General features: G+C 50.4%; 1 protein-coding gene across 3 annotated transcripts in view; it reads right to left on the bottom strand.

Moving 5' to 3' along the window:
• The window catches only part of CRLF1 (cytokine receptor like factor 1), a 144659-nt gene extending 130151 nt beyond the window's left edge, over nt 1-14508 (bottom strand). For 2 of the 3 annotated variants that reach the window (XM_086947023.1, XM_086947024.1), the window contains exon 1: nt 13966-14264. In XM_086947023.1, the coding sequence (XP_086803149.1) occupies nt 13966-14020 (55 nt within the window). In that variant the 5' untranslated portion in view covers nt 14021-14264. Of the gene's footprint in view, nt 1-13965; nt 14265-14435 lie in introns of those variants that run through there. The other variant, XM_086947022.1, reaches the window with a different exon arrangement.
• Nucleotides 14509-17379: the final 2871 nt, after the last annotated feature.

Genomic DNA, 17379 nt, shown 5'->3' with positions numbered 1-17379 from the left:
TCAACCTCCATCAGCAGTGGACCAGCGGAGTACCGCACCACCTTACAGGCAGGCCAGTATCTCACAATGAGTGCGTCAACCTCTATCAGCAGTGGACCAGCGGAGTACCGCACCACCTTCCAAGCAGGCCAGTATCTCACAATGAGTGCGTCAACCTCCATCAGCAGTGGACCAGCGGAGTACCGCACCACCTTCCAAGCAGGCCAGTATCTCACAATGAGTGCATCAACCTCTATCAGCAGTGGACCAGCGGAGTGACGCACCACCTTCCAGGCAGGCCAGTATCTCACAATGAGTGCATCAACCTCTATCAGCAGTGGACCAGCGGAGGGCCGCACCACCTCCCAAGCAGGCCAGTATCTCACAATGAGTGCATCAACCTCTATCAGCAGTGGACCAGTGGAGTACCGCACCACCTTCCAAGCAGGCCAGTATCTCACAATGAGTGCATCAACCTCTATCAGCAGTGGACCAGTGGAGTGACGCACCACCTCCCAAGCAGGCCAGTATCTCACAATGAGTGCATCAACCTCTATCAGCAGTGGACCAGCGGAGGGCCGCACCACCTCCCAAGCAGGCCAGTATCTCACAATGAGTGCATCAACCTCTATCAGCAGTGGACCAGCGGAGTGACGCACCACCTCCCAAGCAGGCCAGTATCTCACAATGAGTGCGTCAACCTCCATCAGCAGTGGACCAGTGGAGTGACGCACCACCTCCCAAGCAGGCCAGTATCTCACAATGAGTGCGTCAACCTCTATCAGCAGTGGACCAGCGGAGTGACGCACCACCTTCCAGGCAGGCCAGTATCTCACAATGAGTGCGTCAACCTCCATCAGCAGTGGACCAGCGGAGTACCGCACCACCTTCCAGGCAGGCCAGTATCTCACAATGAGTGCGTCAACCTCTATCAGCAGTGGACGAGCAGATTGCAGCAGCACCTTCCAAGCAGGCCAGTATCTCACAATGAGTGCATCAACCTCTATCAGCAGTGGACCAGCAGAGTGCCGCACCACCTTCCAAGCAGGCCAGTATCTCACAATGAGTGCATCAACCTCTATCAGCAGTGGACCAGCAGAGTGCCGCACCACCTTCCAAGCAGGCCAGTATCTCACAATGAATGCAACAACCTCTATCAGCAGTGAACCAGCGGAGTACCGCACCACCTTCCAGGCAGGCCAGTATCTCACAATGAGTGCGTCAACCGCCATCAGCAGTGGACCAGCGGAGTGCCGCACCACCTTCCAGGCAGGCCAGTATCTCACAATGAGTGCGTCAACCGCCATCAGCAGTGGACCAGCGGAGTGCCGCACCACCTTCCAGGCAGGCCAGTATCTCACAATGAGTGCGTCAACCGCCATCAGCAGTGGACCAGCGGAGTGCCGCACCACCTTCCAGGCAGGCCAGTATCTCACAATGAGTGCGTCAACCGCCATCAGCAGTGGACCAGCGGAGTGCCGCACCACCTTCCAGGCAGGCCAGTACCTCACAATGAGTGCGTCATCCGCCATCAGCAGTGGACCAGCGGAGTGCCGCACCACCTTCCAAGCAGGCCAGAATCTCACGGAGGGTGACAACCTCTATGAGTAGTGGACCTGTGGAGTGCAGCACCACCTTTCAAGCAGGCCAGTATCTCACAATGAGTGCGTCAACCTCTATCAGCAGTGGACCAGCGGAGTGACGCACCACCTCCCAAGCAGGCCAGTATCTCACAATGAGTGCATCAACCTCTATCAGCAGTGGACCAGTGGAGTGCTGCACCACCTTCCAAGCAGGCCAGTATCTCACAATGAGTGCATCAACCTCTATCAGCAGTGGACCAGTGGAGGGCCGCACCACCTTCCAAGCAGGCCAGTATCTTACAATTAGTGCATCACCCTCTATCAGCAGTGGATCAGCGGAGTGCCGCACCACCTCCCAAGCAGGCCAGTATCTCACAATGAGTGCATCAACCTCTATCAGCAGTGGACCAGTGGAGGGCCGCACCACCTTCCAAGCAGGCCAGTATCTCACAATGAGTGCATCAACCTCTATCAGCAGTGGACCAGTGGAGGGCCGCACCACCTTCCAAGCAGGCCAGTATCTTACAATTAGTGCATCACCCTCTATCAGCAGTGGACCAGCGGAGGGCTGCACCACCTCCCAAGCAGGCCAGTATCTCACAATGAGTGCGTCAACCTCCATCAGAAGTGGACCAGCGGAGTGCTGCACCACCTTCCAAGCAGGCCAGTATCTCACAATGAGTGCATCAACCTCTATCAGCAGTGGATCAGCGGAGTGCCGCACCACCTCCCAAGCAGGCCAGTATCTCACAATGAGTGCATCAACCTCTATCAGCAGTGGACCAGCGGAGTGACGCACCACCTTCCAAGCAGGCCAGTATCTCACAATGAGTGCGTCAACCTCCATCAGCAGTGGACCAGCGGAGTACCGCACCACCTTCCAGGCAGGCCAGTATCTCACAATGAGTGCGTCAACCTCTATCAGCAGTGGACCAGCGGAGTGACGCACCACCTCCCAAGCAGGCCAGTATCTCACAATGAGTGCATCAACCTCTATCAGCAGTGGACCAGCGGAGTGAAGCACCACCTCCCAAGCAGGCCAGTATCTCACAATGAGTTCAACAACCTCTATCAGCAGTGGACCAGCGAAGTGCTGCACCACCTTCCAAGCAGGCCAGTATCTTACAATGAGTGCATCAACCTCTATCAGCAGTGGACCAGCGAAGTGCTGCACCACCTCCCAAGCAGGCCAGTATCTCACAATGAGTGCATCAACCTCTATCAGCAGTGGACCAGCGGAGTGACGCACCACCTCCCAAGCAGGCCAGTATCTCACAATGAGTTCAACAACCTCTATCAGCAGTGGACCAGCGGAGTGCCGCACCACCTCCCAAGCAGGCCAGTATCTCACAATGAGTGCATCAACCTCTATCAGCAGTGGACCAGCGGAGTACCGCACCACCTTCCAAGCAGGCCAGTATCTCACAATGAGTGCATCAACCTCTATCAGCAGTGGACCAGTGGAGTGCTGCACCACCTTCCAAGCAGGCCAGTATCTCACAATGAGTGCATCAACCTCTATCAGCAGTGGACCAGTGGAGGGCCGCACCACCTTCCAAGCAGGCCAGTATCTTACAATTAGTGCATCACCCTCTATCAGCAGTGGATCAGCGGAGTGCCGCACCACCTCCCAAGCAGGCCAGTATCTCACAATGAGTGCGTCAACCTCCATCAGCAGTGGACCAGCGGAGTACCGCACCACCTTCCAAGCAGGCCAGAATCTCACGGAGGGTGACAACCTCTATGAGTAGTGGACCTGTGGAGTGCAGCACCACCTTTCAAGCAGGCCAGTATCTCACAATGAGTGCGTCAACCTCCATCAGCAGTGGACCAGCGGAGTACCGCACCACCTTCCAGGCAGGCCAGTATCTCACAATGAGTGCGTCAACCTCTATCAGCAGTGGACCAGCGGAGGGCCGCACCACCTCCCAAGCAGGCCAGTATCTCACAATGAGTGCGTCAACCTCCATCAGCAGTGGACCAGCGGAGTACCGCACCACCTTCCAGGCAGGCCAGTATCTCACAATGAGTGCGTCAACCTCTATCAGCAGTGGTCCAGCGGAGTGACGCACCACCTTCCAGGCAGGCCAGTATCTCACAATGAGTGCGTCAACCTCCATCAGCAGTGGACCAGCGGAGTGCCGCACCACCTCCCAAGCAGGCCAGTATCTCACAATGAGTGCATCAACCTCTATCAGCAGTGGACCAGCGGAGTGCCGCACCACCTCCCAAGCAGGCCAGTATCTCACAATGAGTGCGTCAACCTCCATCAGCAGTGGACCAGCGGAGTACCGCACCACCTTCCAGGCAGGCCAGTATCTCACAATGAGTGCGTCAACCTCTATCAGCAGTGGACCAGCGGAGTGCCGCACCACCTCCCAAGCAGGCCAGTATCTCACAATGAGTGCATCAACCTCTATCAGCAGTGGACCAGCGGAGTGACGCACCACCTCCCAAGCAGGCCAGTATCTCACAATGAGTGCGTCAACCTCCATCAGCAGTGGACCAGCGGAGTACCGCACCACCTTCCAGGCAGGCCAGTATCTCACAATGAGTGCGTCAACCTCTATCAGCAGTGGACCAGCGGAGTGACGCACCACCTCCCAAGCAGGCCAGTATCTCACAATGAGTGCATCAACCTCTATCAGCAGTGGACCAGCGGAGTGACGCACCACCTCCCAAGCAGGCCAGTATCTCACAATGAGTGCGTCAACCTCCATCAGCAGTGGACCAGCGGAGTACCGCACCACCTTCCAGGCAGGCCAGTATCTCACAATGAGTGCGTCAACCTCTATCAGCAGTGGACCAGCGGAGGGCCGCACCACCTCCCAAGCAGGCCAGTATCTCACAATGAGTGCGTCAACCTCCATTAGCAGTGGACCAGCGGAGTACCGCACCACCTTCCAGGCAGGCCAGTATCTCACAATGAGTGCGTCAACCTCTATCAGCAGTGGACCAGCGGAGTGACGCACCACCTTCCAGGCAGGCCAGTATCTCACAATGAGTGCGTCAACCTCCATCAGCAGTGGACCAGCGGAGTACCGCACCACCTTCCAGGCAGGCCAGTATCTCACAATGAGTGCGTCAACCTCTATCAGCAGTGGACCAGCGGAGTACCGCACCACCTTCCAAGCAGGCCAGTATCTCACAATGAGTGCGTCAACCTCCATCAGCAGTGGACCAGCGGAGTACCGCACCACCTTCCAAGCAGGCCAGTATCTCACAATGAGTGCATCAACCTCTATCAGCAGTGGACCAGCGGAGTGACGCACCACCTTCCAGGCAGGCCAGTATCTCACAATGAGTGCATCAACCTCTATCAGCAGTGGACCAGTGGAGTACCGCACCACCTTCCAGGCAGGCCAGTATCTCACAATGAGTGCGTCAACCTCTATCAGCAGTGGACCAGCGGAGGGCCGCACCACCTCCCAAGCAGGCCAGTATCTCACAATGAGTGCGTCAACCTCCATCAGCAGTGGACCAGCGAAGTACCGCACCACCTTCCAGGCAGGCCAGTATCTCACAATGAGTGCGTCAACCTCTATCAGCAGTGGACCAGCGGAGTGACGCATCACCTTCCAGGCAGGCCAGTATCTCACAATGAGTGCGTCAACCTCCATCAGCAGTGGACCAGCGGAGTACCGCACCACCTTACAGGCAGGCCAGTATCTCACAATGAGTGCGTCAACCTCTATCAGCAGTGGACCAGCGGAGTACCGCACCACCTTCCAAGCAGGCCAGTATCTCACAATGAGTGCGTCAACCTCCATCAGCAGTGGACCAGCGGAGTACCGCACCACCTTCCAAGCAGGCCAGTATCTCACAATGAGTGCATCAACCTCTATCAGCAGTGGACCAGCGGAGTGACGCACCACCTTCCAGGCAGGCCAGTATCTCACAATGAGTGCATCAACCTCTATCAGCAGTGGACCAGCGGAGGGCCGCACCACCTCCCAAGCAGGCCAGTATCTCACAACCTCTATCAGCAGTGGTCCAGCAGAGTCTCATTAGAAGCAGGATTTCTGGATACGGAAACCTCACCCACTCTTTTGTGGCCTGCATCTACATAGGTAACCGTACCCGTCCTTTAAAGTTAGTACTGCCCGGATGGAGGGAGTGCTTACAAAGTAATACTGGATAGGGAAATGGATCCAGATGTATGAAATGACCTTAAGGGTAGAACCAAAGAAAGCCATTTTTATTGATCGAGGTACCCCATGGAAGATATAAAAAGAAGAGCGTGGTGTCCTGTGAGTACTATGATGACTCATGCATCCTCATCACTTGCCAACATGTTTCAGCCTATTGTGTTGTCTCTGTGAGTCAGAAGCCTTACTCAGGGCCAAGATAGATCCCTCCCTGGTTGCTACATGTGCTCATGCGGACAGGTCTGTGATAGGGAAGCGCCTTCATACTTCACTCGGTTGCAAGATTGCTGTTGCCGCATCGTTATCTGAGGGATATCCGTTGGGGCACCTTTACGGTGGACGAAGGGCGACTGGCAGTTATTGGGTGAAAACTCAAGAGGCCGGCACTATCTATTGAGGAATGGGCGACCACAGAGGGTGTCTCTCCGGTTATGACGCCCTGGTGTCTCTTCTTTATGAAGAGCTTCTCCATGAGGACCTTGAGCCCGTCCAGGCGGGTCTTCCTTCCAGGATAGGGGAGGTCACCCCTGATGAAGCAGCCACCAATGAGTGGGCGGGGCTTTCTTATCCAGAGAGTACCACCCTGGGCCGTGGCTGGTAGAGGTTATCGCACTAGTCGCGACATACTCCATCGCTCCATGGCATCCTCTCTCTGGAAAAGCCACTCTGTCCAGTAGAGCAGATTTACTCCCACCCTGCGTCATTTTACGTCCATCAATAGACTTGCGTGGATTCCAGTGGTATGAATTCAAGTGTGAGTTTCCACTCCAGGGCCACGGTGTTTGCACACCGGAGTGATACGTGTGGTCTCGGACATGCGTGTGACAGCCTCGGGTGACTGTTCCTGCACTAACATTGCCCATGCATGAATGCACACCTTGATATAGGATGTGTCCTGGGAGGCCCGAAGCTGTTTGTCTTCACTAACCCGCTGAGTTGTTTAGCTGCTCACTGCGAGCCCCCGCCCTGCTACCCCGTAGGGTTGGAATGAGGTCAACTGAACACTGCTCGTGCACACTGCACGCCCCGCGCACTGGCCTTTCAACCCCGGGACTCGCTCCTCTTTTCATCATTTCAGCTGCGCTTCTTTCTGCTGTGTCTGCGAGCCTGTCCTGTATTCATCATGTGATTTCTTGATAGTATTACTCGAGCGCAAACCAAGGGGGTGAACGAGGGTTCGCTGTACCTGGATACGGAAAGCGAGAAGTGACGCGGACTGTATCTATTCATTGAGCTAGCGGCTTCTTGGTGCTGTCCTATAACAGTGATCCCTTGACACACCCCACAAACAGGTGGGTTTTAGTAAGGACAAACCATGGCTGCTGGCACTGAAGTGGCGGGGCATCTTAGGAGGCGGGTGTGGCAGCTCTGCCCGGAGTGAGTGCCCTGGTTCAGGGCAGAGCGCGGCACCGGCGGTGCAATCACCTGGAAGGCGAGGGCTACGGACAGCGGACATTGTTAGGTGTGGCAATCGGCCAGAGATGGGTCGGGCCCGCGCAGGCTGTCAGAAGCAAACATCCTGGGTACCAGCCCTTACCAGCGAGACCCTGGCATCGCTGCCAGGGTCTCAGCGGGGACGGGTCAGGGGTAGACTCAAGGGCTGGGTAGCCAGAGAGGGGAATCAGGCCACCTCTGGGCACCATGGCGCGCTCCGGAGACCCTGCCTTCTCATTCTGGGGACACCCCTGTACTATTTCGGGCCCTCCAACAGATGGGCACTGACCGATAGTGTCTGCTCGGGTTCCGAGAGTTGGGGGCCGAACCCTTGGAAAGCAGAGGGTTTCTGAGCAAAGCCCGGCACTATTAATCCCGAGTTGAGCGATATGCAATAGTTCTCTAACCTCCTGCAATATACATGGCATGCTTGCTTTTACGCTTGTAAACACACCCGCGCACACACACACAGGTGGCACAGAGATGCCCCCGCGCACACACACATACAGGTGGCACAGAGATGCCCCCTCCCTGGGGGGCCAAGAGTGAGAGAGAAGTGCAGCTCTCCGGGACGGGGGACTGAACGAGCGGGACAGTGAGGACGGGCGCAGAGGCTCAAAATAAGAAATTTGTATGGCCAGGAGTTAAGTAAAATAGAATAGACGAGGCTGAGCGAAAGAACCCGCAAAATCGGAACTATACTCGCGAGGAAACACGCCCCTTTCCAGATCTGTGTTACCACTCTTGTTCTAAAAAAAAATGCGCTTTCAGCACCACTTCTAATCATATATTTTGTTGTCCGGATTTTCACGTCTTTTATTTTGTGAAGTAACCATTAATGCATTTTTTCCACGATCGTAATATGAAAACGAATTTACTAAACGAACAAACAAAGCGAACTTTGCCCAGTGGCCAATGATAATGCACTTTTAGGATTTGTTTTATCCTGAAGCTTTTGTTATTTATCAAAACTTTTAAAGACAGATTGTTTGCGGCTTACATTCTGCACATTTGGTTTTATAAGAGGATGCGCCATATGTGCTCGTTCCCGGATCGTTTAGCGGTTTGATCCTTGTCTTTTTTGTTGGATTTTCTCCCAGTTGTGCTCTTCGTCCCCCGGGGGGCTGCTCCCGCATCACCCCTGGAATGAAACCGCTGCCACCTTTATGATCCAGGGAGAGCCCGCAGCCTCTGGACAGTATTTCGTTTTTTCTCTGCTCACAGTTATACCACCGAAGTTCCTCCGCGCCTGAAGTTTGGCGATTCGTAAATGTGACATTTTTGTGGAGGTGATTTTCCCTGCACAATCCTTGTTTTAAGGAAAATTATTTTGTTCATCGTACCTTTCGCTGCTGAGGGTTCCTATTGTGGAAATCTACTCGCAGCAGATTTTTGTTTTTCAATTCTGTCTCGGTAAACGCGTATTTGCGAGTTTATAAAACTACTTTCACGATATTGGAGCAGGCAGCTTGACAGCTTCTGGCATGCTATTCCTCGACACAGGTGTGGTGGTCTACCATGAACACATTATCATGTAGAATATAAATTGTGGGTTCCTTCTGGGGAGGTTTTACCCTTTATGGCGCATTGAAGTTTTAGTGACTAAATATGAGAGTGTGACCTTGAGCCCCTAAAACCGCCATCATTCAAGCTGGACCCCCAGCTCTGACGCAATGCAGCAGGGTCCCCTGGTGGGCTCATGGATTCTGTGCCCCGGTGCCGGGACATACCCTGAAAACCCAGCCCAGTGGTGCGTCCGCAGCTTCGCCCGTCTTTCTCTCCCCCTCCGCTCTCTCTGCCTGGCACACTCCCGCAGGGACCATTGCTGCAAAACACACTGCTACTGACCACTGCCAGCTCCTAATGGGCGTCATTTTAATTTACGTTTATTTAATCTAACAAAAAAACACACCAGAGCCGTTTCAATGACTCACCCCACGAATGGCTTCATTTTAATGTTTCTCGGCTCTATTGCTCAATTGGCTTATACATTAACGTGTCTGTATCTGTTGCAGAAGGCACACATATTTAATACCCCCCCACTTGCACGGGTGAGTGAGTATGTGCACTCAGAGAATAGAGAACAGTGATGGTAAGACTCAAGGTTTCTGCTCTGGAGGGCAGGAATTTAGTATACAAGGGGGCAACCCAGTATCCCTCAGAACCGGGGCACAGATATGTAAAGAAAATAGTGGTTCTGTCGGGTATAAAAGCTGATTCAATTACAGACAGGTATTTTTCAAACGTTCATATGGCAGGGAAGGTGGCATTGACGACCACCGAGTTTTCATCCTTTTTTGGTAGGTAATGCACCTCAATGGAGACTAGCTCCTTTTGTACAGCTGAACTGTCCCCCTGGCCTCCTACAACTGCGCTGCCCTTCCGCCCTCATATGGCTAAGATACGCTGCTGGCCTTGGACAGCTAAACTATCCTCCTGTCCTCAAATAAGCAAGCTAGCCTCTTGGCCGCATACGACGAATGTATGACGAAATTCTGCATGTGTTTTTCACGCCTGCCTTAGGTACTCTGTCATTTGAACCAGTGTGTCTTTAGCACGCGATTGTTCTGCAGGCAAGTCAGTTTAACAACTAGTCTGGTTATTGGAATAGTTTAATTTTACTATTCCAGCACCACTCCACCATTGCGCTCCCCTAAAGCAAGTTGTTGTAAATACCAGCGTGCAGAATAAATGCGTGGTATTGACGCATTCGTTCGGTTGCTGGATCTGTGAAGGCGAAGCATGATTCCGGCTTTGTTCTAAAGGACATTTCCCCATGCAACTGAGCTTTTCTTCCAGCCACATACAGTGAGATATTCTCCTGTCCTCGTACAGCTTAACTGTCATTCCAACTTCATATAACTGAGCTATCCTGGAGGCTATGGACAGCTAAACTATCCTCCTGGCTTCATATAACTGGGCTAGCCTCCTGGCCCCTTACAACTGAGCTATCCTCCTGGCTGTATAAGTCTGAGCTGTTATCATAACCTTAAAACACTGATCTAGCTTCCAGCCATTTACAATCGTGATCGCCTTTTGCCCTTGTGCTGCTTAATAATCATTCTAGCTTCATATAACTGAGCTATCCTGCAGGCTATGGACAGCTAAGCTATGCTCCTGGCCCCATACAACTGAGCTATCCTGCAGGCTATGGACAGCTAAGCTATCCTGCTGGCTTCATACAACTGAGCTATCCTGCAGGCTATGGACAGCTAAGCTATCCTCCTGGCTTCATACAACTGAGCTATCCTACAGGCTATGGACAGCTAAGCTATCCTCCTGGCTTCATACAACTGAGCTATCCTCCTGGCCGTATACTGCTGTGCTGTTATTATTGCCTCATATAACTGAGCTATCCTGCAGGCTATGGACAGCTAAGCTATCCTCCTGGCTTCATACAACTGAGCTATCCTGCAGGCTATGGACAGCTAAGCTATCCTCCTGGCTTCATACAACTGAGCTATCCTGCAGGCTATGGACAGCTAAGCTATCCTCCTGGCTTGATACAACTGAGCTATCCTCCTGGCCGAATACTGCTGTGCTGTTATTATTGCCTCATATAACTGAGCTATCCTGCAGGCTATGGACAGCTAAGCTATCCTCCTGGCTTCATACAACTGAGCTATCCTCCTGGCCGTATACTGCTGTGCTGTTATCATTGCCTCATATACGTGAACTATCCTTGCCGCCGCGTTATCTTCCTGGCCTCATATACACGAGCTATCATTCCAGCCATTTACAGCTGAGCTATCCTCCTGGCTTCATATACATGAACTATCCTCCTGACTTTGTACCGCACAGCTCCGGCCTCATGTAACAAAGCTGACCTCATGGTGTCATACAGCTGAGCTATCCTCCTGGCCTTGTATAGCTGAGCTAACCTGGTATCGCACAGCTTATCTGTTCTTCCAGCCTCATTCAGCCGAGTTATTCATCTAGGCTGCTACAACTGAGCACTGTTCCTGAACTCGTGGAGCTGGGCTATCCTTCCGGCTTCACACAGCCAAGCTATCCTCCCAGCTTCATGTAGAGGAGCAATGCTCCTAGCCTCCTTTAGTAGATCTAGTCTTCCAGCCCTGACAGATGGTTGGTTTTCTTATTTACAGAGCGTCTCATTTGCTGCACAACTCTTTTCAAAACGGAAAAAGATTGAGCTAAATTATCTTTTGATCTTTCAAAGACCAGGAATTGCACCTCTGGAACCCCCAAAAAATGCCATTATTTAGATGTTAGGCTATTTTACAAAACAAATCGCAAAAACTCCTAAATACTGCACACAATAAAAATGTTCCTTAGTTAAGTCCAACCTTTTTTTTAGGAGTTTGGAATTTGCAAGTTAGGACTCGCATCTCAAAATCTGCACACATGCGTGAGGAGCATTTTGTGTAAGTAAAGTCAGCCTTGGCTTGTAAGTGTAAGAACCACCTACAGCCAGGTTGCCACAACAGCCATATGTTGCATGTTTTGTTGTAGCTATAAGACCTTGGCCTTAATGCACAACACCTACTGATGCCCATGTACTCTATACTATGAGCACGAGGCACTGGCTACCAGCACAGGGGACAAGGTCTCCACCGCGCTTCAAGGCCACTCTGGTGGCATGAAAATGCTCTACCAATGCACAATACAGCACAATGAAGGTTCAAAGATCTGAAGAAGAGCTCCGAGCAGGCCACAGGTCGAACAAGCCTTGGCTTCCGCGACACTTGCCATGTCTGTCTTTGACAAAGCTGATGGTATTCAAGGCTCCGCTTTATTTGTCAGCGTACAGCTGGCGCCTCTTTTATTCTCTTTTGTACTCCTCCTTTTCGTGGCTTGTGATCCCCTCAGGTGAGTAACCGAGAAGGAGGCGGACGCATTCTCAAAACACAAGTAATCTGGTGTTGGGAGTCTCGGATGCCTTTCACCATCAAAGAGACGGGCTGCGTGTCACCACTGTCGCGGGCTGAGGAATGCTCACCTCTAGTTTATGTTCCAAACAGGTCAGCTCAGATCCGACCCCAGTCAAGATGGGGCACACTTAACCTTCTCCACACCCCTGAGAGTCATGTAGGGGTAACACAGTGCTGCAAGCATGGAAGAGGAAGGCCTGATTCTATGGCCGTGATGTTCAGTTCCTCTCATCGTGCTCTTCACCACAACCCAGACAGTGCGACTGCATAGACAACATCATCGCCACATATACAGATGCTGTTAGTTTCATATCCCGCTCAGTACCCTAGCCAGCCGCATTCTGAACTCTCCAGATTATGGCAGATATGTGAACGGACTGAGGGACACATCGATTTGCCCAGGATCACACAATTTCATCAGGTGTTAAAGCTGGTTCTAGAATGCAGACTGCCTGATCCAACAGCCAACAACTAACCTGTAATGCATAATGATTTGCAAACACACTCTGGAGTCTATCTCTTCACGAGTGAACATTCAAGGCACTTTACCCTGCTGTTTGTGTACAGCACTTGAGTTTCCAGTTTACGGACCCCAAGCTGGCATTTGTTATTTTAACAAGACAGGGTGGTCTAAACAAATGTTATATATATATATATATATATATATGTTGTGTGTGTAGTGTAAATGCAGCTGTGCATAGTGTAATATGCTATTTATTACCCCTGTGGGGTGCGTTGAGGGTCTACGACTCATGTGCGGCGAAGCCTCAAGTGGGCTAAGATACTGTTTCCCACCCTCAGCACTGGTAATCCATGGCATAGTGGACTCTGCGTCTACCTACATGGCTCTTGCTATGATTTTTTGTGTGTATTCTTTTAAACAAAAGGTATTTAAAACCAAGATTCAAGGGGTTACATTTTTGCAGTTAGATCAAATCCCTTTGAAGCGGCCTCCTGATGATTAGGAGTGTATTTTCCTTATAAAGTGATTCTAACCCTCCATCAGTGAAGCAGTAGATGGTGATTTTCTAATGTCAGTTTTACTGTAATGTGCGAATCAACTCGAAGGTGACCTTTGCTCGGTAATAAGTGTCTCAATGTGCGTTTATTAGTATAATCGCTCAAAATAACCTGTTAGTGGTCTGTGTTTATTTGCACTGCTATTGTATGTGTGTGTGTGTGTATATATATATATATATATATATATATATATATATATATATATATATATATATATATATACATATATATATACACACACACACATACACCTTCATTTTAGAAATACATTTCTCGATGAAGGACTCTTTAGGTATGTATATAATATCAAGGGGGCATACAATCCCACCCCATAATACAGTTCATTTATTTGCCCCACCCATTTTGTTCATGATATATCCTGCGTGAAAATATGTGCGGGTATATGTCTCGCGGGTGCATGTCTGTGGACATCATTGACATTTAAGGCTAAAAAAAATGTTCCGAGGTAACAAATGTCCCAGCAGACTGCACTGTCACCTTCATGACTGCAGACGGGGGAAATGTAAACTTTCACTTTTCTCATGAATTCTGTCAGTCCCTCTCCCAATGTGTGTGTGTCTGTGTGTGTGTGTGTGTATATATATATATGTATATATATACACACACACATATGCCTCTAATTTAGGTTTCCCTGTATCACGTTACCCAACACAATCTAAGTTTGAATGAATAAAGTAAGCCAATAAACTTTATAAACTTTAAGCCAATCCTAATTCTTTCATAACAGATAAATGATGTATATACACATATGCATTACACATGCGTATAACATATATATATATATATACACACACACACACACAGAAACATACATTTAAAAGCGCTCGCACTATTTGCCGACATATGTGCACAGCTATCATACACGAGAATAAAATAAAATAAACTTACGAATTAAGGACCCCACGTCGAGCAGGCACAGACACAAAAACAACAAAGTGAGCATATTTGGGGGTTTTTGTATCCAAAGAGTTCTTCGATCCACCAAAGTAATTTCTCGAAGTGACCCCCGAAAGTGTCAGAGCTCTGCCGCCTTCCTCCCTTGAAAGGCAGCCGAGCAGCAGCAACAATCTGTTGTAAAAACAAGAGGGATTTTCAAATCACCGTCCAGGTCCCGAGAAGCGCACGGAGCCGCGAGTGGCACAAGTGGGGAGTCCGGTGCGTGTCTGAGCAGTGGCCGCATCTGACAGGGGAAGGAAGGCATGGCCCCCGTCCGCCCCGCCCCACCCCCGCACACGGGCTCCGAGCTAACGAGCCCTCCTCTTCTATTCACCCCTGCCCTCTCCCTCGCATCCCTCTCTTTGTCTCTGGACCTGGGAGGCGTCTCGGCGACATTCCCCAGCCCTCTCCGCCTCGCTCACCCCTTCAGCGGGATCCGATGTGACTCACGTCTGTCTCTGAAGCACCCACGAGCGCTCCCTCCCCGACTGGTGAACACTCCGCTCTCAGTCGGGGCGAAAAACCCCTCCAAATACTGAGGAGCGTCTTTCGCTCCAACTTGGGAGTCCCAAGAGTTTCCAGGGGTAGCAGCGTGTCTTTCCCCAAACCTACACAGAAGTGTTGTTCCCTCTGTAGAGCTATTTGAACAGCGAACACGAAGACACAGGGCACCTTCAGTAGGTTTACCCTGTCCTACCTGTGGTGGGAGGGTGGAAGTCACGTTGCTGCCTTTGTCTGTAGCCACGTGGGTGTTTACGCGCTGTTGTAGGTTTGATTGTTGACCTCGGATGCTTTAGAGCAGAGGTCTTCAAACTTTGTTGCTCTGAGCCCCCCTTAAGCAAAATGTTTTGAGGTTGGGCCCCCCTCCAAAACTTTATGTATTGATTGGGGGAGCGGTAGGGACATGGCTATGTTCATGGGCAGGCACCCTCTCCCCCCCCCCCCCCCCCCGCAAACAATCAATCACAGAGCTAAATAAACCATATTTACAATACTTGTGCCTCAGTAGGTACTGGTACTCTAGCAAACCAATGGCACTCCTAGGTACCATTCAGAAAAAAAATCAAATACTCAAAGACCTAATTAGCCGCCACATGCAATTAATGCTGTCGACAATGAGTCACTAATATGTCCACCATATGTATTTTTGAGAACATTTATCAATTTCCTTATTGCACAATAACAGACACATGAAACACTCGATTCACTGAACATAATAAAAAATTAGCAAAGTGTCCCCACTGAAACAGAACCACAAGGAAAAGAAAACAACATATTTTGACGCCTGCAACTTTAACAAGCAAACTAACAACATGGGGACATTGAAACTAACATTAAGGCCAGTAGACTGCTAAAAATGACTTCTTGTAGTTGTTCCATTTGAGAAACACACATATGCAGGAGTATGCTGCATGGAAATCTATCTGCATTTTCCCCACATTCGCTCATTTATTTCCCTGTTGCACTCCGAGTGTACATCTGACATACCTACCAACCGTCCACCATTTTTGATTTCCATAACCTCTTGCAATTTTCTATTTGCATTTTCCATCCATAGCATGTTCAGTTCATCTTACTATTCTATCTCACGCCTCATCTTTTTCCACCTAAACCTCTGTCCACTATTCTCCTCTTCCTGTCTTCATAGCTCTCCACCCCACAACTCCTTAACGTCCCAACTAATTCTAGTAATATAGATTCACGTGCACTTTGTTCCTTAAACAATCACTCCACTACAGACCTATAAAGTAAATAACAAACATGACAATTTATGACGCAATAGCTTTAACTTTTTCAAATGCCAAACCTTTACTGTGAAAACACAAAACACTTACTTACATCGGTTCTCGTGTGTATGAAATGCGAACACCTGACAGAAACTCCCAGGCCGCAGTGCCCGCTTGCATGTGGCTCCTCTCTGTATACAAATGACACCCGTGATAATCCCCATTTGAGCTGTTTAGCTGTTTGAGTGGTACCTGAACCCTGTATCGAGGGGGCTTCTGTCCATCACATTTCTGTATTCTTAGCTTGACTGACATAGCTCAACATTCTGTCCCAGCAGCTTGCAAGACGGTCACTACTATATGGTCCTCAACTGAAAATACAATACATACATTGGTTTGCAGTACGGTGTTAACAGGGCAGAGGCCTTTTACTGAACCACTGCACAACAGGGGCAGCGCTAGGCATGGGCAGTGTGAGCAGCTGCCCAGGGCCCCGTAGTCAGCCCTCCAACTTAGGGCCTTGCACCAATAAGACTCAGCCAGGTTATGGCATTAAAGATGCAAACTTGTAAGTGCGCTGCCGCCACCTTAGGGAGCCCCCTCCCCTGGCCTCATTGCTTTGGTGTAGGGAAGCGAACCTGAGGGGGGTGAAGGGTGGGGGGCAGTACCAGTTGCAGGAAAACACATTACTAATTTTTGTCCAGCAATTAGGTCTCCACGCCCACACATGCAGAGGCACAGTGTGATGGCTATTGTCCCTCTGTTTAGCTCCCTGGCAGTCTGCACAGATACGCATCCCTCACACCTCCAGCCCTTTATGAGCTATTAAGAGGCACTTAAGGAGAGGGATGGGCTGCATCTTCATAAGCAGGGGCATCTATTGAGATGCAGGCAGCCCTTAATGTGTCACATCTATGAAAATTAGAGGGGCCTAACAAATTCCCTTTCTGCCCAGGGCCCCGAGAATCCTAGAACCGGCCCTGCTGCACACGCCCGTGATAAAATCTCTGCACCTCAGAGCCATCGGGGATGACTTAAGTGACACGCGCTGCGTGCACTGTGCCTCTCGCTCACCAGATTTCTTTAAGCAACCTCCTTGACCCTGCCAGCACATTTACTCACCCCTGCCCTCACTGTACTCCAGAGTAAATTAAGACAGCCTGGAAATATGGCAATTAAAGATCGCCGCACACCAGGCCATCTTAATTTACATGCATCTGCAGAGCTATTTGCGCCCCCCTTGGAACCACTCCACGCCCCCCAGGGGGGCGCGCCCCACAGTTTGAAGACCTCTGCTTTAGAGTAAAGAGTGCCCAACATAGGTCTGAGTCGGCCGTATCATGGCAGATTTTCCGGAAATTAACAGACTATCTGACTTAGTTAAATTTTCATTCATTTATGTAATTTATCTTATGCAGATGTCCTACAAATCTGGCATTGTTCCACCCACCTATACCAAGGTTGAAGTCACCGGTGTTGGTGCTCTTGCTTCATGAACCGCATACGGCGAGTCACTATATCAAGCTCAACAGTATCAGCCCTAAATATATCGCATCGCATATATCGCATCGCAAATATCGCGTAAAAAGCTTGAACGCCTCTGGCGTCGTACCTATGACCCAGCCGCCAAAATAACGTA

Source organism: Lissotriton vulgaris, chromosome 12, assembly GCF_964263255.1.
Source record: "Lissotriton vulgaris chromosome 12, aLisVul1.2, whole genome shotgun sequence".
Lineage (NCBI taxonomy): Eukaryota > Metazoa > Chordata > Amphibia > Caudata > Salamandridae > Lissotriton > Lissotriton vulgaris.
This window is presented reverse-complemented; position numbering and strand designations above follow the sequence as displayed.